At 39.2% G+C, this 23,815-nt stretch overlaps 1 protein-coding gene across 5 annotated transcripts in view; it reads left to right on the top strand.

The window, feature by feature from the left end:
- Positions 1–18,071, top strand: part of ZNF407 (zinc finger protein 407) — a 337,294-nt gene extending 319,223 nt beyond the window's left edge. For all 5 annotated transcript variants that reach the window (XM_058831042.1, XM_058831041.1, XM_058831044.1 and 2 more), the window contains one exon: positions 15,526–18,071. In XM_058831042.1, coding sequence (XP_058687025.1) covers positions 15,526–16,877 — 1,352 coding nt within the window. In that variant the 3' untranslated portion in view covers positions 16,878–18,071. The remainder of the gene's footprint in view (positions 1–15,525) is intronic.
- Positions 18,072–23,815: the final 5,744 nt, after the last annotated feature.

Here is a 23,815-nt window from a genome sequence, read left to right as displayed (position 1 = left end):
TGAGCAGAATCCTGACTTTTATTTTTGCTTTAATCCAAAATTGTATTAATTGCTTTGTGACTCAGTGGGAATTTTGTCCATGTCCTGAATGTGGACACCATTTTACTCCTAATCTCTGACCAGTATTGGCCCATGTGCTGCATGCTGGAGGTGACAAAGTATAGGTGCAAATAATGCTGTTAAATAGCAATGGAGGTACTTGATCTGCTGGGAAAGTAAGGATTTATAGAAGGTAATGGAGACAGTGGCTACTGGATAGCTGCAATGCTGAGACAATCAGGCTTCTCAAATTCCTTGTGGCCCAGTGTCAGTGGCATTGTCAGTGTGGTGCTGCATGATACCTCAGAAATGGCTAGTGGTTTCTTTACATGCAGGTTTGGGTATTGAATTCAAGGCATTCACTTTTGAAAATGTAGATCTTAAGGACTTCACAGCTTGTTAGACCTTTTCAGTCATGTATGTCCATCCTCAGAAGCAGGAGCTTTCTTGGGATGACTGGTTAAAGTTACGGAGAGAGTTGCTTTCAAAGTTGTGTTTCCTGATGTTTGCAGCACATTTAGATGGTACCTCAACTCTAGGAACAAATTGCCCTCAAACCATCCCAATATATAATTCTTTAAATATTTGAGTTCAAATACTTAATGTTGGTGTGAATGGATTCATAAAAATAAAGGATGTTGAGAAAGAGCTATTGCAGTTGCCCTTCTTTTTTGTTGTTGTTATTGTTGTTGTGCATTAGCTACATTATCTCCCAACCTCTTTTTGACCAGTTATTTAAGTAAAACTTGGTGTTACATTTCCTTTTATTACAAATGCTATTTATACACAAATTGTAGCAGATCATGATGCAGCAAAGAACTTTTTATACTGCATAGATTGTGCAGCAAAATAGTGCTTTATCAGCATTACATGCCTCAGTGAGGAGTGTTTTGCTGTTTTAAATCTCATCATTATGAGAAGAATTTATTATCTGGATACAAAGATTTTACTGGAAACTATTGAGCTAGGCTGTTGTCATCTAACTGAAAATGAAATAATGTTCATGATAATTAGACAAGGGGGATTAATGAAAAACCCACACTATATATACTGTTTACATACAACCTCCGAGATCTACTTGATCAGTTAGAACATGTTCACATTCGTTTTTGCTTCCTTGCCATGGGACAATCCCAGAAGTTACGGGCAATCCTTTGCCATTTTGCACTTAAACTCCTTGTCTACAAGCATGATGCAGTGTGAAGATGGTTGAGGAAATGAAGCGCATGGTGTGACAGGCCCATCTGTGCCAGCTTTATGAAACAAAAGTGCCCGGTATGATCATGCTTGCCTTTTGTTCCACACGATGCTGCTCAGGCCACGGGTTTGTGAATGCTGCCAGTAGAGTCTGCAAACCTCGATTTATCTAACTGCTTCCTCTCCTGTGCTGTCTGTTCTCAGCTGCACTGCAAGCTTCCCTGCCCCCATGATTTTCTCCCTTTACCCAGCCCTTTTCCCCAGACGAATCTGAGGCAGAACCTCCTAGCAATTTTCCAAGGTTCTGGGCTCAAAGACTAAACTAATTTATTTTTGAATTGCAGATCAAACATAAACTGCAAAGAAGCATTTAATCAGTTAGGAGAAGCAAGGGTATGGCTTGTTTAAGTCCCAGAATCCATAAACCTGTAATGATTTTATTATATTGGTGTCAGTTTTCATTATTTTCATAAATGGGTGTTCCCTGCTTAATGCACGATATTTGCATCTGATGAACCAACGAGTTTAAACATGGTTTGTTTTAATGCTTTGTGAATTTGCATTCAAATTCATCAGAAGTAATTCTATTTGAAATCACATAGGGCTAAACATAGTGGTTGTAAATCCATTTGAATTGAGATGCCAGAATCAGCCCATTAATCTACAAATCTGCAATATAATTTTTGTATGGTTGGTGGGCTTCTGCTCTGTTTTTTTTGTGATGAGGGAGTGGGGATACCAAGTGCATGTGTGGGAGGGGAAGTGTTTGAGGAGGTTGTGATAAATTGACCAAGTGGGAGTATAGCTTTGTTATGGAAACCAGCCTGTAAAAGGAACATAAGAAAGGCCAGAGACCATGGTTTGAGCATGTCTGTCACTGCCACTTGAGGTAATTGCACGAGGAGAAAGCAAGTCTCTCAAATAAGCAGATTCCCTAATATTTAGGATGATAGAGATTGGCACCAGCACCTTCTATTTGTTCTTCAGAGTGTCAGAGTTCACCCAAAGGTTGAAGTAGTGCTATAGCCTGCATTTAGTATTTTAAGACCTCTTGCTAAACAATCTGGTACCTTGGATTTTTCTGTGGTCTGTTGTTAAAAAGGGAATGAATAAATGCAGCAAGGTTCACCTCCAACAGAAACACTCTTTTTGGAAGGAGTGGAGGGGGCTGTACTATAGCAAACAGTGCTTCATTTCTTGAAAGCAGTAGAAGAAATCTGTATTTTTTTCATAGAAACTGGAGAATTTATTTAATTTCTGTGTTTTTAAATAGACTGAAATGTCTGAAAGTAAGATGTTTGTTTAAGCTAATAGTTACCAGATTTGAAGATGAATACATCATTGTCTGTGAGTGCAAAAGAATGTGTGTATCAGAGGGATTACTCTCTAAGAAGAAAGGTTTATCAACAGCATTTTCCACACTACACGTATTTCTGAAATGTAACAATGATGTTTTGGAAAAACTATTTTAAAAAACTAAGTAATACATGTTAAAAATACAAAAATTCTTAGTTATCCATAATGTATGTTAGCCTTTTTAAAGGAATGTATTCATTCATTTATTTGAATAGATGACAATTCAAAATGGCATTCAGCTGATAGTTTTGAAAATGTTCATGTAATTATTTTGCTTAGTTATAATCAAGATGAATCCAGTTGGGTAGATATGTGTATGGCTGAGGGCAAGACTGATTTTTAGCTAAGTTTGTGTCTGCCTTCCTCTGGGAACTAGTAGTCCTGCTCTGGCCCTTGTGAAGCTGAAATTCAAGAATCTGTGTCCCTGTTTTCAATGGCTTGGACTGAAGCTAACAGGGTCCAGCTCAGAAAAGCATTTAGGCCTGTGGTTAGCATTAGCTCTGTGCTTAATTCCCAAAAGTCTAACTACAGGCCCCTTCTTCTGCACTTGCAAGAATTGCGGTGAGCAGGAAGTCTGCCATCTGACATCTGTGAAATGAGCTGGTAGACTTGAGTCTTTTTCATAATGAACCAGTTTCCATCTCATAAAATTCTGTAATTGCAGATGGTATCAGTGGACACCTATGACAATCTCAGCAGAGATTGCAGCCCAGCATTCCTCATTATAGGGTACATGGACACTGAACTCCTCTCGGCTCATGAACGTGGGGTTGAGTCATTGACAGGACATTATCAGGAAAATTGCAATGATGTGACTAGAGCTTCACGGTGGGTAAATGGAGTACCTCAACTCTTGGAGTTGACAATAGGCTCTCCTAAGAAATGATAATGCAGTGATTAAGACGTAAAACTGGGACTCAGCACACCTGGGAATTCTTGTGTGACCCTGGCAACACACTTCTTGTTGTTTTTCACATCTCTGCTTGGAAAGTTAGTATAATGCTTTTTCCATTTTTATGGTGTTATTTAGTGATAAATATCTTACCAATTGTGAACAATTCACGAGATACAGTTTTAGATAGATGCCATTAGATTTTAAGGCTGTTCTGTTCAGTTTGCATTTGCATATTCTCGTGCCTAGCACTAGTGGAAAGCAGGCCAATTTTACTTCTGAATTCTGCATCAGGGAAATCAGCTTTATGAAAGATACCTAAAAAAATTTCATAAAACTCACTCTATTGTGAAAGAGGCCCTAGAAAAAGTAACATATGAAAGAAGAAAAATATTAATTTTTGACTTCTTTTAGCTTGTTCTTTTAGGCGCTGATATAACTTTTGTTCTGTCTGTGTACATTTTCATATGTGCATTTTCTTTTTATAAAGAAAATAATATCATTCAAATATCTTTACAGTATTTTTATTTCAGTAGAAGCACTTGAATAATGTTTTAAGGGTACTTGGGGACACAGTGAAAGAAGTGGTGAACCTCAATGGGTTTTGGAGCATTGGAATGTACCCTAAAAGTTAAAGCTACAGAATCCATAAGCTGTACCTGTGACTTGCAGCAGCTGTTTCACCCTGTGATGCCATGGGCTGCTCTGAAGCTCTGTAATCTGCACATATTTGAAGTAACAAACCACAACGAGTCCTGGCAATTGGTCTGTTCCATGCCAGAAGTTAGAAAACTCTGAGCTCACTAAACTACAGTAGCTGGAAAAAGAGTAAAAAATATTTTTATATAAGGTAGCTGAAATAATAACCTTTTAACCAAAGTGTTAGCAGGACCTGTTAGTTTCTTAGTGGTTTTGAAAATCAGATCTTCCAGGTATCTCGCTCCAGGCTTCTGGGGTTGTTTTTTAGTTTGGGGGTTTTTTGTTTGTTTGTTTTTGTTGTTGTTTTTCAGTTTCGTTGCTTGGAGTTTTTTTGGCAGGGATGTTATCTGGTCTCCATTTTGTCACATATCCAAAGCTTTACTGCTTTCATAGAAATTATCATGAATTTCTCTGAAATTTTGGCTACTGTAACAAAAAAATTTGAACTAAGTTCCAGCAGTAGTAAAAGTGCTTGGCTTCATTTATATTCCCGCTAAGGATGTTGTACCAGGTCCTAGGTATGATGGCATTCACTGCAGCGTGCATCATGCTACAGACAAATGAGCTGTGGTGTTTTCAAATCACCTGACATCTTTTAGTTAGCTTGGTTTTAAACATTACTTGGCATCAGTTGAAGACAGACAGAGATGATAAATCTGTTCTAATAATAATAATAAACATAATAATAATAAATAAAAATAATAAAGCTCTTAAACAAGCACTTTCAAAATTAAGAACTAAGTGGCATTTTAAAATATTTTAGATAAATATAATCATGATTTAATTTTAAAATATTCCCTCTTTTCCTAGTCTTAGTTGGGTCTCAGGAAGGAAAAAAATTAAAAGAGCTAGTGAGATGACCTAACAGAGTGGCAGGGGTTGTTTACTAGTCCATATTTGACTAGGAGTCATTTTTCATATGATTGACAGTCATCACAAGTTCTTTGGGTTTTAAGACTTAGGGGACCACAGTCTTGAGTGAATTTTAGTTCAGAATGGAGATGTTTACAAAAGTTATTTAAGTAGTTCCTGCAGAATCCCATGCTGCTTTTCACTGAATTGTTCTGGAATAGTATGGATTTGCAGTATAAATGGTGATGAGCTGGGTTAATTCATACTCTTAACTACTGTACAGTCTGTTTATTCCATCTGGGAGCTTCCTCACCTTGGCACCTGAAAGTGGATGAGGCAGCTGAATTGACTTTCCATTTCTCACCTTTCCATGTCTAACCATCTTCCTGCAGTATGACATGAACATTCTAGTCTTTCATCAAAATAATATTATGCTTATCTAATAGAGACAAAAATTTTCCTCCCTCTCCAGCTTTTGCAGATTATGTAGCCAGAATATCTGCGCTTAAACCTTCAATATTTCCATTCAAGTCAGACTTCTAATAGATCTTGTTTTACTATTCTGAATATTCTTTCGTCAAGACCTCTCTCCTAGAAAAATCAAGACATAATCTAGTTGTATCTGTACCAGAACAATGCGTAGCAGACGTGCCTTTGAATATGCAATTAAAAATTGCTTTGGCCTGTTTTCTTTTCCTGTTTTACATTTCATAAACTCACATGTAATTTGATGAACACTGTCATTCTTTAAATTTCTTCTGCATTACAGTTCTCAAGGGACTTGTCTCTCATTGAAGATATTTTTTGCATATTTACTTTCTCCACAAGTACTAGTATGCAATACCACAAGTTCAGTGTGACATTATTATTTTCTTATTTATTTATGTTACGTCCTAGTTTTCTTTGTACTGTTGTTAATGCTTCCAGTTTGGTATTAGCTCCATGTGCCATCTAAAAGCAGTTGATTTCTTCCTCTAGATAACCAACAATTTGGTAGCCTTATCAATAGGACAGTGTGGTAATTATTCAGGTCTGGAACACATAACTTTGCAGCCAAGTGCAGGCAACTTGGTAGGGAGGTTCTGAGCCATTTGGGAAAGCTGCAGTTCAACAGTTTACTTTGCATTTCCATGCCTCCCAAGGTAGACTATCTTGCAATTCCTGCATCGACAGTGCTCAGCAATGGCCCAGAAAGCACCAGCTTTTATATCTTCTGTCTTGCTTTATCTACATCCTGCCTTCTGCTTTCTAACACTGGGGATGGAAGACGGTTCATGTCTGAAAATAAATTCCTGTCGGCTGAAGGGTCAGTTACATGAATGGCTCTTCCTTTGAAGATATTCGGGAAACATGCTGCTTCCAGCCTTCACCAGACGTGATTCATGAAAAGAAGACTTTGTCATGAACTCTACCTTTATACCTTGAAAGTGGTATAAAAGAGTTACCCATCTCTGCAGCCTCTATTTTCCATCCAACCTCCCAGAACCAGCAAGTACCCCTGCTTCATGCTTGCTAAGTAATCCCAGCATTACTGCTAGGCCTGTGACACTCTGAGGTGAAAAATCAGCATGTTTTCTGGCGCTCATAATTTTGGGCATGGGAAGAAGTCTTGATGCTGTCAAGTGCCTCAGGAGGGAGGGGCAGCAAAGGGGAAGGCCTGTGCATTGAAGGTGTCCCAACTATAACCAGCCCTATTCCGTCCTACTCGTATGTTGTCATTTTCCTTGCACTAGACAGACTTTTGGGGTGGGAAATCTGATGTTAGAAATTTGGGAACTGCCTTCACAATTAATTCACCTTCATCTTAAGCCAGGTACCACGGTGGAGACAGCTGCACTCATGGCTGATCATGTGTTGTGGCTACACATGTAAGACTGAAGCATCTAATCATGTTGGGGTTTTTTTCCAAAACACAGCTTGGCGTGACCTACAGCTTTCAGACTAAATTATTGTAGTGCTTCTTTCCAGCTGTAGATCTATTGCGAAAATACACAAATATTATTTGCCACTGGCATTACACTTGATGTTGTAAAACCAAAGAAACAGATCTTTCTCCACTGAAAACCTGTAAAGTGAGAACTATAAAACCCTCTTCCCGTGTTTTCTTCTGAAACTGGTTCTAATGCTTTCTTCCTCTCACTGTGTCAGACTCTATAGCTTAACGTAATGTGTGTCACTCCTCCAGTTTTCTTTACTATATTCCCAGGCAGGTGAGAGACTAAAAGGAAAATATCAAATGTATGTCAGTGTCTAGATAAAAAAGCTGCAAAATTAAGTTATGAAGCTTGCCCTTTTTAGCAAAATCTCATCTTGGGCCAGTATAGTTCCTTCCTCATAGCAGTTTATTGCTTCTAATAATGCGAATCAGGGATCATTCCAGTATGCTTTAGATGAAATCCACAAAAGAAAGTATGCTCATCTCCTTCAATGTTTTGGACATTGAAGCAGAATATTTTTTTCCAGGTAAGATAATGCATTAATTGCTTCACTTAGTAGATTAGCATTAGCTTTTGGTATAAGCCATCCCATAGACTCCTGACACTTTGCATGCTGAGCAGTCTTGTCCTTGAAGTTACTGTAGTGCACAATGATCAGAACTTACCGCTGATGTTTTGTTAGCATTTACCAGCAGTGTCTTGGCAGAGGGTGACCTCCAGTACTGTCTCTAAACATTTTCAATTTACAGACTCAAGAATTTTTGCTGCCTTTGCCTCTCATTCTTTTGAGGAGGTCAGCCCTTTATGAATTTACCACAAGAAAGAAGTTCAAACTACACTATATACTTAAACAGCTTAATAGGAATATAGCCGCAATGAACACACGACATACAATTCATTTTAATATTTATAGAAGAAATTCATGTTGTTTTAAGTGTACACAAGCAGCTGCTGTCATTTGGCTATGAGCAGATGTTAGACCTCCGAAAGCTTCACTGACAATTAAAATACTAACAGTTAGTGTTTTACCCCAGCTGCAGGTTCTGTTTACTGTAAATTTGATTTTAATGGTGCCTCTGTGCAGTTATTGAATAGGTTTGTTTTCTACTATACATGCAAAAGTGTCTACAATGAAGACAAATGGTTATTTCCCATAATTTACTCTGGAAAGATATGAATATAGCTCTAACGTAGTTGAGTTTATAAATGAAATACAGATATGACTATCACATTTGAAATGGTAGTTTCTGCTGTCTTAACTAACAAAAAGAACTAAGGAAACTTACTATTTGTAGTTATTCCCAAGCATTCCACCTAAAAACTGCTGTGCTTTTTAAATGGGTTGAGATGTACCCTCAAGCAAAGAACAGGTGCTTCTTTTTACTGAAAGGGTGCATAAATCAGAATAGATAAATACAGAAAAACATGATACTCACAGTTGATAGGTATGCTGAAGAATGTAATTTCTGCTTGATCATTTAATAACATAATGTTTTATTCTAGGTATCCCTTACAAGAGTCTGTTCTCTTTAGTGCATATATGTACATCAAACGTTAGGGAAGGCCAGCCATTTTCAGAATTGTTAATCCCAAAGGCCTGATTATGCAAACACAATGCATAATGCAAGCAACCATGTTTAGTCCCTTTGAGACTATTGAGGCTAACTATGGCAGTAAGCAGTACGCCTGATAAATAAATGTTTATAAAACCAGGATTTGGATGTATATATTCTTGAAAAACAAAAACTTTTGCTGAGATAACAATGACAAAAAGGGATTTTTTTTCTTTTTTTGACAAAGCTATTAGTGTCTAGGACTAGACCCAGTTCAGAAATCCAGATCATTTTCCCTGTGAGCAGAGCTTGGGGGGTTTTTCCCCTATTTTACTCATATTAGTGTATTATTTTTCATATTGTATTATATTATGTGTTCTGTCTGCCTAGGAAACAGAAATCTGTGGTTTGCCCAAGCACAACCTGAACCCCTTGAAATTGGGATTCTGATTTAGAAGTGCTAAAAATGCACTTTCCATTTGCACTGCAGGGGATAAAACAGAAAGAGTGCATCCGAGTATCATCAATGTCAGTTGTTCCCAAACTGAGGGCCAGAGTAGTCTTTGAAGCTGGACTGCCAAGAAATGTCCAGACTGGCTATCTTCATCTCAAGCTGCTAAATTGCACTGGAAGAGATAGCTGAAATACTCCAGATACATTCCTGATGCTGCCTGCCCGGGTAGTTAATTGCTGCATATGCCACAGAGAGGTTTTTGCTCACACATCAGAGTTGAGAAGAGCAGCCTGCATGGTGGCAAACGGGTAAAGAGAAAAGTGGTTTGCAAGTAAACCAGTTTCTCCACAGGTTAGGCAGCTGTAAATTCTGCATGTTAACACTGTACATGTTTGCCACAATCAGTGGGTGTTTTGGTATGTATATTTTTTTATTTGCATTCTGTCTGCAACACTGGGCTCTATAGCATTCATTTTTGACCTTGAGTGCAGGAAAATAAAAACTGAAATTTTTCCTAGAGAAGGCCCTTTCCCAAAGGTTAATTAGACACTGAAGGGAAACTAAACTAAACCAAACCAAATAAACTGCCTAAGTACCCTAACTGAATGGCTTGGCTATTTAATTTGGTGGTTTTCTTTTTCTTTTGTGTCTTTTTGGGGCCATTGACATAGTTCTGTAAGATGTGGAAGGTAAAAATAGAAAGCAGGAAATTTCAGTCTGTTTTTCAAAAGAAAAAATATTACAAGCACAAATTAAATGTGCTTTCTTTCACATTTTTAGAAATCTAAAGGACATCTGCTGCTTTATAAGATACCTAAAATGCTAAAACTTCATCCTTTATTCAAGCAGTTCTTAGAAGACCTTGAAGTTTCCAAACATGATTGAGTGGTTAAGGACAAAACTAGAAGCTAAGGCTGTCTTGAGTTTCAGCATTGAAACATGAGATTACTGGATTTTTAAGTATAAAATAAACTATGAATCTTATTTGGGATTTTCTTGTTGTTGTTTTTGATTTTATTTTTAATATATTGAAAGGGGAAAAAAATTAAGTGTTGCTGTATTGGTATCTCTTGAGATTTATGTAATTTGTGTCAATGGAGGAATTTTTTAATGTCTCTTAGGGAGCTGGTAAAATCCCCTGTAGGTATACTTATTTGTATTGCTTTACAAATACTCGCTGCCTTTGTGGACATAATAGTAAAAGGGCCATTTTGGGTTGCTGATTTATTTCACTTCTTGGTTTGACCCATCATATCTTCAGCAGAGGACATGAATGAGCCTTCACAACCTCTTACTTACTGGCTTAACTAGGTGGTTTAAAAAATGCTGGCCCGTATGTGCATTATTCGCACATGAAAGCCTTGCAAATGATAAGGAAAAGTTTTTACTATGGTCAAGGAACAGATATCTGAAAAATGCATTTATTATTATGGCCTCTGAAAATCAGGGAAATCCCAAATTATGACACACTTCTTAGATAGTATTTAACTAATTGAAGTAGAGATCATTACAAAAATAATTGAAAGAAAACAGAGCAGAAGCTTGTAGCTTGATCAAAACATAAGATATATTACTGTATGAATTTGAAAAGTGGACTTACTGTATTATTCAAAATACTGTGCTGCAATGTAGACAACTTTTAAAATAAGAAAATCAGTTGCTTGTTCAAGTGATGTTAGGCATAAGGTGATTTTTTAATATCTTTTCAATTCCTTATAGGTTGTATTTAATTGAAGGAAAGTATGTTTCTTTGCATTCACAGTATTTAATATTCATTGCGTTTTAGCAGATATGAAATGTTTGTTTGTGTCAATAAATACTATACCTAATTACCAACATATGAAAAATTAAGTGTTGCTGAATAGGGGACTATAAATCAGCCTCCTAGAACTTTTATAGAAAAGGAAAAATAGCTGTTTTAAGCTAGCTGTGTAAATGCAGATCATTTCCGTCGTCATAACAGATTATTTCATTTATGACTTACTGCTTTGTCCTAAAGGTGCTCCTTGTGAAGGATGTCCTCAGCCCAGCCTCACCACACACAGCCGCTTGCTGCAAGTTTTGGGGAAGGATTAGAATTCTAAAGAGGCTGCTGGCTGAGAGCAAGGTGGTGCTTTACATATAATATTAGCCCAGACTTTCCTCACACATTACGCATTTCTTTCAGAGACAAGTCTTCTTAATGCCATCTTTATCTGCTACACGATGCATGAAATCTACTTTCTGTTTTAGAACTGCAGCTGACCCCCGACCCCATGAGTGGCGCCACAATGTGACCTTTCTATTGTCATCAGCTTTCATTCTCCTGAAAATTCTATGAATTTTTATTACAAGTTTTTTTAAACCAAGCTGAGGCTTCAACAAATTACTTGACACAGATGAGATGAAGTTGTTGAAGTAGTGTTAGATAAGTTTTACAGCCAGCATGTGTGCTGCTGAACAGTACAAAGCCAGTGTCCTACAATGTCATACACCAGTAACTGCTGAGCCTACTATTGGATAAATACATCATTTTATGGAACATTGATTGTTCTATAAACCCAATGGAGTATTATGCTCTATGATCAAACCATTTAGATTGTGTGTAGAGCACAGAAAATGCCATATTCAGGATGGTACTAAAAGTGCCATTTGTGTATTTTATGGATGTCATTACGGGGGAAACTTCTCTCTGTAGGCCCTGTTTACTGCAAAATTTTTTAGTCTGTAATGACATTTTTCATTCACAACGTATGCCTTCAAGAGAGGGGGCCCTTGTTTTATTTGTTTCATTCGAGTTTACTGCACAAATCCTGTACATTTTAATTAAATGTAAGCTTAACAAAAGAATAAGGTATTTATTCTGTGGGGAACAAATGATGACAGTAACAAAAGAATAAAACAGACACACAAAAGGAAGTCAGGTATTGAGTAAGAGAGAGGGGAAAAGGTACTAAGCCCTATTTCTAGTTTCCCAGACACACATTAAACATCAAAGCATTTCTTTTAGCCCTATTTCAGGAGTTTGTGGTCTCAGAGAATTAAAATAACCTGTGAATATGGATTTAATGTCTAAAATATCCTGACATTTTCAAATAAAAAACTAACAGTCGCTTAGGACTCCAACTGATAAATAATGGCTCTGCTGAAATGACAGACTTCTTGGAAAGAAACCAATTCTCTGATCATTGCACCCCTAGATATGAAACACCTCCTTACAAATTGTCTGAATATGAGCTCTCATATCATTATATTTTGTCATTTTAATGCCTATTTGTGTATCTTTTTAATTTGCAATGACATGCAATCAGCAACAAGTCCACTTTTCCTAATATTAATGTGGGCTTGTATTGCAGCTTATGTTTGCCGTGTCAGCCAACACTTACCCCTTCTCTTTAACCATTAAGAGGGAGCGAGATGCAGGCTGGATTTACTGGGACAACATGGTTTGTTGCTACATACAGTCCAATAATGTGACACATTCCTTAAATACATAAAAATTCCTACAAATGTTGTGTTGGATTCCAGTGCTTCATTATGGGAATAGCAGCTAAGCCTCAAAATCTGTTGTTTTCTAAATATCTTCCCTACTTGGCTTTTCACTGTTAAAACAAAAGAAAACCAGTAAAATCTGCAATTCATATTTACCATGAAAAATCACTAAAATTGAAGTTGATGTTCCCAGTAAATTCTTGGTCATAGTCCAGTTAAAATTTAAAGTTACAGTAGATTCACATTAGTTTAAATGACACTTGAACTTCTACACAGCTCAACATTAATTCATTATAGTTGAAATGGAAGAATCTTCAGTGGGTGAATCTTTTACAATCTGATTGAGGCTGTTACATTTTATAGGAGCCATTTTTCAAAGCAGTACTGACAGCACTCGAAGTTATTAAATTGCTGAATCAAAAGATGGACCTGCAATCGCATTTATGAACTGTGATGGAATAGCTGGGGTTGCACTGAGCTGAGGTTAAGATGTTGGTGTAGTTAAGCTTCATCACACCCCTTAGTGACAGCAGTATTTACCCATGTAGTTTACTTTAATGGTCAGGAAGTGGCTTAACTCACCTCTGGATTCAAATAGATTAAGTAAGCAGTCAGAATGGCATAATTATCAGTGCTGCGAGGGATTCACCGGATAGCTCTTCACCCAGGAGACTTCCCATTCAATTGCACAGTAAAGACTGGAGTTGCATAGATTCACAGGCACAGCATTTATTTGAGGAGATGAAAACAGGGTGAATTTCCTTTTTCTTTCCCTTCCCCAGACCTGAGCTTCTCCTCAATACACTGATGATGTGTCCTGTACATAAATTATTATGATCTTTAGAGAAAGTTGTCATGATTTTAGTGTATGTGCATGTGAAAATTATGATTGTAGAGTTATTTTGATTTTGGAATCCAGTGAAAAATGCATGATTTGTGGAGTTATTTTGATTTAGTGCCACATCATTGCCAGGCTCCTCTTTTATCTTGTCAACAAAGCAAGATTCCTGAGAGAATTAATTACTTATACTCTATTACAAAATGTGGAGGAGCTAAGATAATTGTCATTTTATGTTGATTTCCCCTTCCTACTTTTCTGCTCTTTGGGGGGTCATGTGAATGTCAGTGCCTACAGAGAGCACAGGAAAAGTGGGAATAAGAACCAATCATATACCACAGTAGGCTTACTTTCTTATACCTGACAAAGTGTACTTCAATTGCATGTGCCAAATTTTTATGCAACATCACCTGGAAACTCTCTAATGTTTTTAATCATTAATTTTATTTTCCAATGATAACCTGCCTTGCAAACCAGGAAGAAGAAAGTTGTAGGGCGTCAGTTTAGACTTGTGAAGGTGGTTCGCAGCCTTTTGGCTTGACAAAATTACTTCTTTGTGCTTCACAGTACAGCTCTCTAACAGAAGCTCTGTAATTGGAAAAAGGATGGATAGATGGATAGATGGATGGTTGGATAGATAGATAGATAGATAGATAGATAGATAGATAGATAGATAAATAGATAGATAGATAGATAAATAATAGTATAAGACCTCGGTCTTTTAATTATTGATATTTTGGAATTTTAGTTTGATATGCGCCTTAACATAGCAAGTTGCTAGAGTCTGCAAGGTGCTAAATATTCAGTCTTGGAGGAAATCAGCTTCTAAGTGTGAACTTACCTTTAAGCAAATGAGTCTGTTTTTTAGAGCCCATTTTAATTCTCTGTGGGATCAGGGTCTGACAGCTCTGTGCTTTGAGTGAAAGAGCCCCCTTAGACCAGCTTTAGTATAATTTGCTTGGTCTCTTGAGTTCAATGAAGCACGTTGTTCACTAGAACTGGCTTGGAAAGTAGTGCTAGCCTGAAATTTCACTGTAAGTGTCACTTTTTTTCTTGCCTGTTTTTATCCCAAGCAAGCCATGGCATAGCTATTTACATTAGTGGTAAGAAGCTACACCTGTTATTCCAGAGATATGATTCCAGTCTGTGTAGGTGAATTTAAACTGGGATGTGTATATGGGCAGTCTCAGCAGCATGGACTTAATCAGCCTTCCCAAGGCCCATCTGTCACTAGACCCTTGTTTGTAATGTCCAGCACCCACTCTTCTCTCTGTGTGCGCCGGTTGTGTCCCACAGCTTGCTCCCAGCACACAGAGGAGCTTCCTGGATGCTTCTGGATGGCGCTGCCATGGGGAGACAGGGAGGGATAGAGCTATCCTTCCATGGACATCCACAGAGCTGACCACAGGGTCCTCTCATTTATGTCTTCCCAAAAGCATGTGGGCCATTGCTTGGAGGGTGATGGCCTTGACTTTGTACAGCTTTGGGCACCATTTGCCTTGCTGAAGCTTTATTGTTAGTGGTGAGAATTGAGAAGGAAACCTTCAATGAGACAAAACCAAACTGGATGGCACAGCAATCAGCTGGAATATGGAGGTTACAAGTATTATAGTTTGTTAATTGATTTCAACTAAGATATGTAATTGGGGGTTCTCTGGATTAGATTTTATAGAATATACGGCTTAGGGTAAGAAAACTACCAAGTGTTTTCTCCAGGAAACTGGGTGAATGACTGAATCAGTCACATGAGCTGGAGAAGATGCTGGATGGAAAAGGAAGGGGAAGACAATGGCATCAAAATGACAGCATGGCAATCACCTCCCCAACAAAAGCTGTGTATTAAGATGTGCCACAGTTTCTCACACCAAGATATGTTTAATGTAATATACAATCATTACCGGAGTACTGAAATATCACAATAGGATCTTCTATAAAAGATGTGGCTTTTACCTGTATACTGTATTTATCTGGGCTTTTTTTATACAGAATATTTTTTACAACACATTTAAATTGTTAATAAGCTGCAGAATTGTTACACTCAGAAATTATTTCAACCATAAATATACTGTTTGGAAAGCATGCAAATAGGTTTTGTTCATTTGCTCATTTTATCTGTGTTTTCTGTCAATGAAATCTAAAAATTGACAAGGAATATTTTCCATTTAAGCTACAATTTGTTAAGGTAATGAACTGATACTTGCCATGATACCATGTTAACAGCATATTTTGTCTTGTAGGCATTGTGTCCAAGTCCTATGAGTGCCGACTGAAGGGTCAAGGAGCAACCTTTGTGGAAACCACGAGCCCTTTTACTGCAGCAGCACTGGGAGAGGTTTCTCCAGTGAAGGAGAAGGCCTTTCGGGGCAGCAGGAGACAGCCACAGTCTCCTGAGGAAGTTCAGCAGTTCATTATTATTCAAGGATACGACGGCGACTTCGCCATCGACACTTCCGTGGAAGAGACAGCAGCGGCCACCCTGCAGACGCTGGCGATGGCAGGGCAGATGGCCAGGGTGGTCCACATTACAGAGGATGGGCAGGTCATAGCCACAAACCAGAATGGCTCCCACGTGAGTAGTGTGGTTCCCGAGCAGATCCTTACAGAGCAGTTAGCAGATGGTGCCACACAGGTGGTGGTGGTTGAAGGAGCAGGAGCTGGCATGGAGGAGGCCGTTCAAATAGACGCGGTTCCTGACTCCAGTAGCACGGTACTGCAGCAGATAATGAGACAAGAAGTTTTAGATGCTTCTGAGGCTACAGCCCATCCTCCGGAGTCCTCCTCAGCATTAGATGCCCTGCTTTGCGCTGTGACAGAATTGGGTGAAGCAGAAAATAAATCTGGACTCCTTGACAGATGCAGGTCTGGTCACAAAGACTTCTTGCAAATGCACAACCCAGAGATGCCCAGCATTCCCAGTGATGCAGAGGGACAAGAAATACAAATGTTCCATGAAGTTCAGGAGACTCAGGAAGATACCAAACCTATGGAAGTAGTGACAAGGGTCATGCACCCATCGGCTGTAATTGCATCTCAGGAGAGAGCTCAGGCTGCCTTCAAGAACATGGTGCAAGGAGTGTTGCAGTTTGCTGTGTGTGACACGGCTGCGGCCGACCAGCTCATGAAGGAAGGTGTCACCCAGGTCATTGTAAATGAGGAAGGGACTGTGCATATGGTAGCTGGAGAAGGCTCTCAGATAATTATGCAGGAAGCTGGTAGTCACACACTCAGTGTGCAGAGCGAACACATGGATTTAGTGGAGTCAGATGGGGAAATATCACAGATTATTGTCAGTGAAGAATTAGTTCAAGCCATGGCTCAGGGTTCTGATGGTGACTTCTCTGAAGGTGCAACGCACTACATCGTCACAGAATTGCCACCAGACATGCAGGATGGGCCTGGTGTGTACTCACACACCGTGATAGAGACAGCTGGGTCCCAAGACGTTCTGCAGGCTGGTACTGCTATAAAAGCAGAAGCTGTAGCCCCTGATAGAGCAAGAGAACAGTTAACAAGCATGGTCATTTATACAGAGGGTGGCTCACAGGTAATTCAAAGCCAGAGAGATTATAACAAAGTACAAGAAGCATGAAGAGTTTCACATATAGGCTGGGTGCAGAGCAGAGCTGGAAAATTGCCAGAATCATGGAGGCACTGCATTCCTGGAATGTTTTCTGTAAAGCCTTCTCAGTAGAACCTCTTCCAAGCCAGGTAACAAATACATATCCTGCTAATAGGAGGAGTTCACTGAAGAGGATAATACAATTTTGTTACAATAGCTCTAGTAACTATTATATGGGATTATTATAAAACAAGCGTACTAGGGTACAAAACAGGATAAAAAGCCCCTCGCCCAAAATAGAAATTGTTCTGTTCAGTGCTTTCTTTGTCGATGTTTTTGTCTTAATGTTGTTTTATCTCAGGGTAATTCCCTGCCTTCTGTCATTTTTGTATAACATAATCACAGGAGTAAAATAATTGCACTTATGTGTACATTTTGTGAACTGATAAATATGCAAAAAAATACAAACCCCACAATAGCAAGGTAAACAGGCAAGTATTCATACAGTATTGGGTGCCCTTCTTTATTTTAAAGTAGAACAGGTGACATTTTGCTTTCCAAAATCTTCCTTTAAAACATGCTTGGCTAAAAATATGTCATCAAAATAAGGAATTTTTTTTTTGCATCTAAAATGAAAGTTTTCATAGTACTTTACTCTTTCATGGTAACACATAAGACTTTCCCTAAAGAAGAGCTCAAAAAAGCTACACTTCAGAAAATCCTTGATTATACATATTCGGGAAGAAGAACTTGATGCCTGTAACTTCCACTTAATTTTAGATGAGAGTCCTACATAAGAAATGTGCATTTTTTGAAAAAAATATTGTCACTGTCAGTGTTTTGCTTTTCTTATAACTAGTGCTTCATATAAATACCATTTTGCAGTTCATTTTGTGAGCTACTTCTCAAATGTTAGGAGGATTTTTAAAGAAAATTCTGACATTGACATTAACAAGTAGGGGGAAAAAAGGTGACCTTGTATTTCTTGCTTAGTCCAGAATGTCAGTTATTTACTTGTGGATATACTGCAATTGTTCAATGCAAGTTCATGTTGAAAAGATTTGTTTCATGATAATACTGCTTCTGTTTCTTTAGAAAAATTGTAAAATATAAACTGGCAAGGTTTGGGGATTTTTTTTTTTTCATCTTTCAAATAAAATGTTAGCATTAAAATGAAGCATCATGATTTTTAATATTAAACAATAAACAGAACTGGCATTCAGAAGGAGCAAACGAATGCTATCTGTTATGTCTGTGCATTTTCTCTTTTCTCGTTTCCCTTCTCTAGCTTGCTAGATAGATAAAGATAAAAGAATCTAATTTCTGAAGTGTGCCTCATGCATGCTTAATATAATTGTGTAAGTGTTTAGGGTATAAGCCATGCTGACTCTAGAGATAACTGGGTTTCCTATCATGTTTAATATCTTAAAATTATCAACTGTAAGAAAGTTGGGGTGGGGTAAAACAATAGTTCCTTCCTGAAGCAACTGCTTAAAAATGTATTTTATTATAGGGCTGCTGAGAAAAGGTGCTTCATTCTGGGGCTATAGGATCCTGCTGCCTCTTCATCTCTTATTATTATTATTTTTCAAATTTTATTATTTTCCAAGAGTTGAGGATGTGTCTTTGTCAAAACCCAAAAAAAGTAAATTTCAAGTTAGACATCAAGATTCATAATTAGGCGAGTTTGACTTGCTCATCTTTCTTAAAAGTGACAAGCTGTTCACTTACTCTTAAATACTGTCTTCAGCAAACAGTGACAGGATCAACTCCCGTTTGTTATCAGGAAAAAGGTGACCTTTACAAAATGATGGCCCTCTGCACAACTCTCACAGATGTTCAAAAAACTGAATGTTTTTCAGTGGAAATATTTCTCCTTGATCATTTCTCCTGTTAACTGTAGCCCTGTGGTCTTGCAGCTTGGATGCTAATTCTTCGCTGTGCTTAGTCCTGTATGGCTAACCTTTCTGCTGCAGTACAGGGTGTTGACACTGACATGCTGCAGTTTACCATTTGTGATTTATTTAGGATAAATATGTCTCAGGTGGCATTTAATCCTTCATAAAACCAGTGTAGCCTGCAGTGTCAAACCAGCAATCACATTGTATGCACAATGAAAAGAGCAGACCTTTGCATAAAAAAAAGCCCCAGTGGTAGATGTTCCTGTGCTTGGGAGCACTGGAAAGGATTCACTAACCTACCATGTGCTGTAATTACCTGGGAGCTCAGGTTAACGATACTTTTCCCTGTGTGCAGCCTGATCAGGAGAGCTAATATTTTCCTAGGGCCTTTTTTTTTTTGCCTTCTTTTTAATGTGCACTTTTAAGTTAACTTATTAGTGCCCTACAAATGTAACATTAGAAATCAAGGGTGACATTCGTTCCTGTGCTGTCACCCTGCTTAAGGACTCCATGGACTGTCTCAACCCCATGCTAAAAGGTTCTCTGCCATACACTGAAAGTTGAGGCTATGGCAGGTCTCTTCCAGCACCTAGGAAACGTCTCTGGAATTTTTCTCCCTCTTGTGCCAGAGCTCCTGGCATAGTCCCATATCATAATCCAAGAGGAGATGAGCTGGATTGTTCTACGGATTTTCCAAGCATTTTCCAAGCATATCCAGCCTTCTGCCTTGGATAACAGGGAAGATTAGGCACAAGATTAGCAGAGGGAGGCACTTAGAGTAGAGAAGCATCTGAAAAGGCCCTGACCTTCCAAGGGCTGTGCATGGAGCTGGTCAGGTACCTGTGACCTGTCCGGGAGCAAGCTCAGAAGCTGCTGGGGCCCTTTTCCACCGGCAGTGTCCACTGTCGGAGCATCACAGAACTCGTGAGGTAGATTTAGGAAGGTGCCTAGCCCAGGCAGCCCTTCACTACAAGTGTGTTTTGCTGTTTGGTTTGAATGCCTTCAGTTGCCTGTCTCCAGAGAATTCAAGGGCTGTGCTGTAATGAAAGTGATTGTTGAAGGGGCAGTATTCCCATGTCAGTCAGTTGCCTCCTGATGTTCTGACTGCCAGAGCCATTGGCTTAATTTTCTCTTTGTTATCCATTCTGAATAAGCATTAATGAAGTTGGATTATACTGTGACGATGCCAAACAGGTAAAAATGTGATTATTTAAGAACCACAGAACTATTATGCAAGGGGAAAATAAATAATTAATAAATAAGTTAAAAAACAAATCAAAAATAAAAAACCCAACCAAGCAAAAACAAACACCACCATAAGTGAACCAAAAATCCTAAGTAAATACAGAGAAAGAAGAGATATTTCCATCAAGCAGTTTCACCCTCTATTTCTTAAGAATCAGATACACACCTCCTGAGGCAGTGTATTCTGGCCTCTGAATTCAGGCTCCATCTTTGGGGGAAAATGGGAGATAAGAGATAGCTGGAAATGATATTTAGAGAAATATTTCCTATAACAAAACCAAAAGAACCCAAAACCCAACACCACCCAAAGGGCCCACATACCATTCTGCCTGACTCCCAGCTGCACAACGCTGTGGAAGTGAGATGGGCCAGGGAGTTGACATGCTGTTGTTATGCACATGGGGATTGTGCATAGTCCTGCAAGCACTGCTGTCATTTATGAACGCTGCTTTAATACCAGGAATGTTAGCCCTGAGTCCTGGAAGAAATACATTTGTGATTTTCGTGGACAGAGGATTCAGCTCATCTAAAAGCTTGTAGGAACCTCTGTGTTAAAAGTTCCTGTGCCTGAGCTGGACCTGCTCTTGAAATGCAGGTGAGTCCCCTTCAGAAAACCCTGGGGATTGGGAGATGGGGCTGGAGCTGCTGGCAGAGCAGTACAAGGAGCTAGCGTTGTGGTAGGCAGAGGCCTCGTAAAGCAATCTCTGGGGCTTTTCTCCAACTTTCCCTGCTCAGTAGGCTTCCTGAGCACAACAGCTGTAAACAGAATAAAGAGAGAAGGGTGAAGACTGAAACTAAGTTAGTTCAAGTGAGAGGATTAAGTAACACAAAAAAAAGGTCATTCATTTGGCAAAACAGAGAGGAGCTGTGAGTTTTCACTTATTTTACTGAGCAATATTAGCCCATAATTTAAGATAGTGTGTGGCTCACTCTGGCTACCCCCGTTCTATCTTGTTGAAGAATACAATTCGTTTTCTGCTCCTCTAGGGTGATATCATTTTATATGAAGAAAAAAGTTAGCTCAGATGGCAGTTATATGTTTCGGAAGCACCTTCTAATCAGGGATTGGTGATTCATTATTAGCTTCAGCAGGCGATCCATCTGACATGTAAGGGGAAAAAATTAGCAGCTGTCACTGCATGATGAGTTAATTTCCTGATAGGCCTGACACTGAAAAGCCATTTGGAGACATGGAGATGGCTGATGAGAAAACCTGGTGCTGGTTTATAATTGGAGAGAAAGAAAGGGCAGAGAGACAGAGGGAGATGGGGGAGGGACAGAGGCTGCTCTACAAGTGGGGATGGATGTTTGTCTATTTACTAAATAGACAGTTCCACAATAACCTGCATCTCTGTGCACACACCTAGGTGGGTAAGTGATAGGAACCAGGGCCTTTCATTTTCCTTCTGCCTTGTGTCATTATTTCCAGTCATTTGTAATTAGTACTGCAGACGGTTTTCCGCTCACTCCAGCCCGGGTGTACAAGCACGCGATTGGGTTATCTTGCGGTGACATTGAAACCTGACATTTTAGAGGAAAGGGGAGAAAATGACGCTACTCCTTTAATGGTTCTCACTGCAATTTTCTTAATTGCAGCTTGAGATTTCAATCAATCATATAAAAATAAACTTATCTGAAACAAATATTGCTAAAACTTCCAAGAGCACAATTGTGAATGATGAGTGTTCAAGAAGCCTCTTGTAGAGGAAATATGTTCTTCAGAAGATGTAAGCAATTGGCTCTCTGTTTATCCTTTTTAAGAATGGTAAATAAAACTATGGGGAAAATAGGCATTCAAGACCAAGTGCAGTCCACTGTGGAATCTGCCTTGTGTGTGAAATTGGGACAGCAATGCAAAGTCCTTCATTTGTATTAAATAAAGCTAATAGGAAGCTCTCAACCTGGGACTAATTCCTTCAGTGGCTCTGCATGTAAGGTTCTGCTTTAAAGGGGTTTTTTTTGGGGGGGGGGGGGGGGAGGGGGTGGCTATTTAGGTAAGGTACCTAATATGGGCAGCACAGGAAGCCAGGCTTTTCTTTTAACTGGGGAAAAAAAAAAAATACAAACAAACAAACAAAAAAACACCACACAATGAATATTTAAAGGAGATTTTTTTTTTTAATATGGTAGAATGTAATGGGATTTTCCCCATCATCAGAAGATAATTTTTAACCAGGAAGAGGACAAGCCAGTGACTCCACTTGTACAAAACTAGTTTTGACTTTTTCTATTAGGATGTTCTTAAATGATGGCCAAGGATTTGGGAGAAGCGATTGAGAAGCAAAGATCCACTGTAGACAGGTAGATCCAGCACGTATCATGCAATTGAAATTGATGTGTGTGTATACATAAACCAGGATTATGTCCTGCAATGTAACAGGACACCTGACCTTGTTTAAAACACATTCCTGTCTTCTGGCAGCAGCACATTTATCAAGGCTACTTTGAACAACCAGTTGTACTGCGTAGTCCTGCCCCGGAGGTCAGTGTTAACTGAGAGCCATCGGGCTCTGGGAATTTCTGATGAGTAAGAATAGCAAACCCCAAAGCAGCAGTAGATTAATTCTGGGGTGGCATTTCTTCCATATTCCTCAAACTTCTGATTGTTCCTATTGCTTGGAATCCTCATTACTTACTGCAGCTTTTGCATGTCTTGATTCAGCTTCTTGGAGATTCTACACACAGATTCCCATTGCCAGTTTGTCATGTTTGAGAGTGGTTGTTCAGAGAGCAGAAGAACGGATGGCTAGTTAGTTACCTCTGCTGGGATGCATCCCTTGATATGTAAGTTCAGGATCCGCGCAGTGCTCAAAAGACAGATTTTGAAAGTAACCCAGCTCCTTGGGAGGTCTGGTTGGATAACTTGAGTGTCACGAGGGGACATCTGGTAAGACAAATGAGAAATAAAGATTGAGTAAATGCAAGGGAAGGAGTCAGAACCTTTGATTCTGTCTGCTAGGAACCGAGCTTGTTATGGAGCTTCTGAGCAGAAACAAAACTGAATTATCAAGAACCAAAAGCCACAACTGCTCACACGTAACAAAGCCACACACACCAGAGCTGAAAGACAAGGAACAGATATAATAAGAGGCAAAACCCAGTGTGCCTTTTCAGCACCTACTCAGAGCCCAAATACAACCCCTTTCTCCTCTCTGTTCTCTCTTTCTTCTCCAGCAATGACACAGGTGACTTGGTGGGCACATTCCACTGACCCTGCTATGCGCTGCAGGACACAGTGTCATGTTTGGAGATCTGGCCATCTCAAGTGCTGTAAGCACTCCAGGCCAGGAGTGGTCTTCTAACACCTCCAGATTCCTACTGGGGAGTGGAGACACCCACAGAGAAGACATGTCTCATCCAGGTATAGAGGGTTACCAGGGGAAGGAAAGGACTCATTTCTGTGGCGTATAAAGTCCTTGCTAGCAGCTGTCTTACTCTGAGAGAGTTTCAGGACTTTCCCCCAAATCCTGCTAAGCTTCTTCTATCTGCCAATGTGCTACTCTGTCGTGGGGGTGTAGAACAGGTTTGTGTTTTCTGCTCAGCATATGGTGGTGATTGCTGGTGTTTGGTAGCTGTGAAATCCAGATGCCCAGCTCCAGGAGGATTTTTCCCTTGCTAGGGACATCTGGCCATCCTCTCAGCTTTATTCTTTCTTCCCCTCATTTTTGCTTGGAGTCTGTAAGCTTTGCCTATGTATTTGCAGAGCAGATAATTCAGCTGATTTATTCTTGTGCTTTAATTCAAGGTTAAGAAGGAAAAAGCAAAGGGAAGCCTGGGGCTGTGTTTGTACCTGAGGACCCAGACAGGGACATGTCCCAAGCC

Source organism: Poecile atricapillus, chromosome 2, assembly GCF_030490865.1.
Source record: "Poecile atricapillus isolate bPoeAtr1 chromosome 2, bPoeAtr1.hap1, whole genome shotgun sequence".
Lineage (NCBI taxonomy): Eukaryota > Metazoa > Chordata > Aves > Passeriformes > Paridae > Poecile > Poecile atricapillus.
This window is presented reverse-complemented; position numbering and strand designations above follow the sequence as displayed.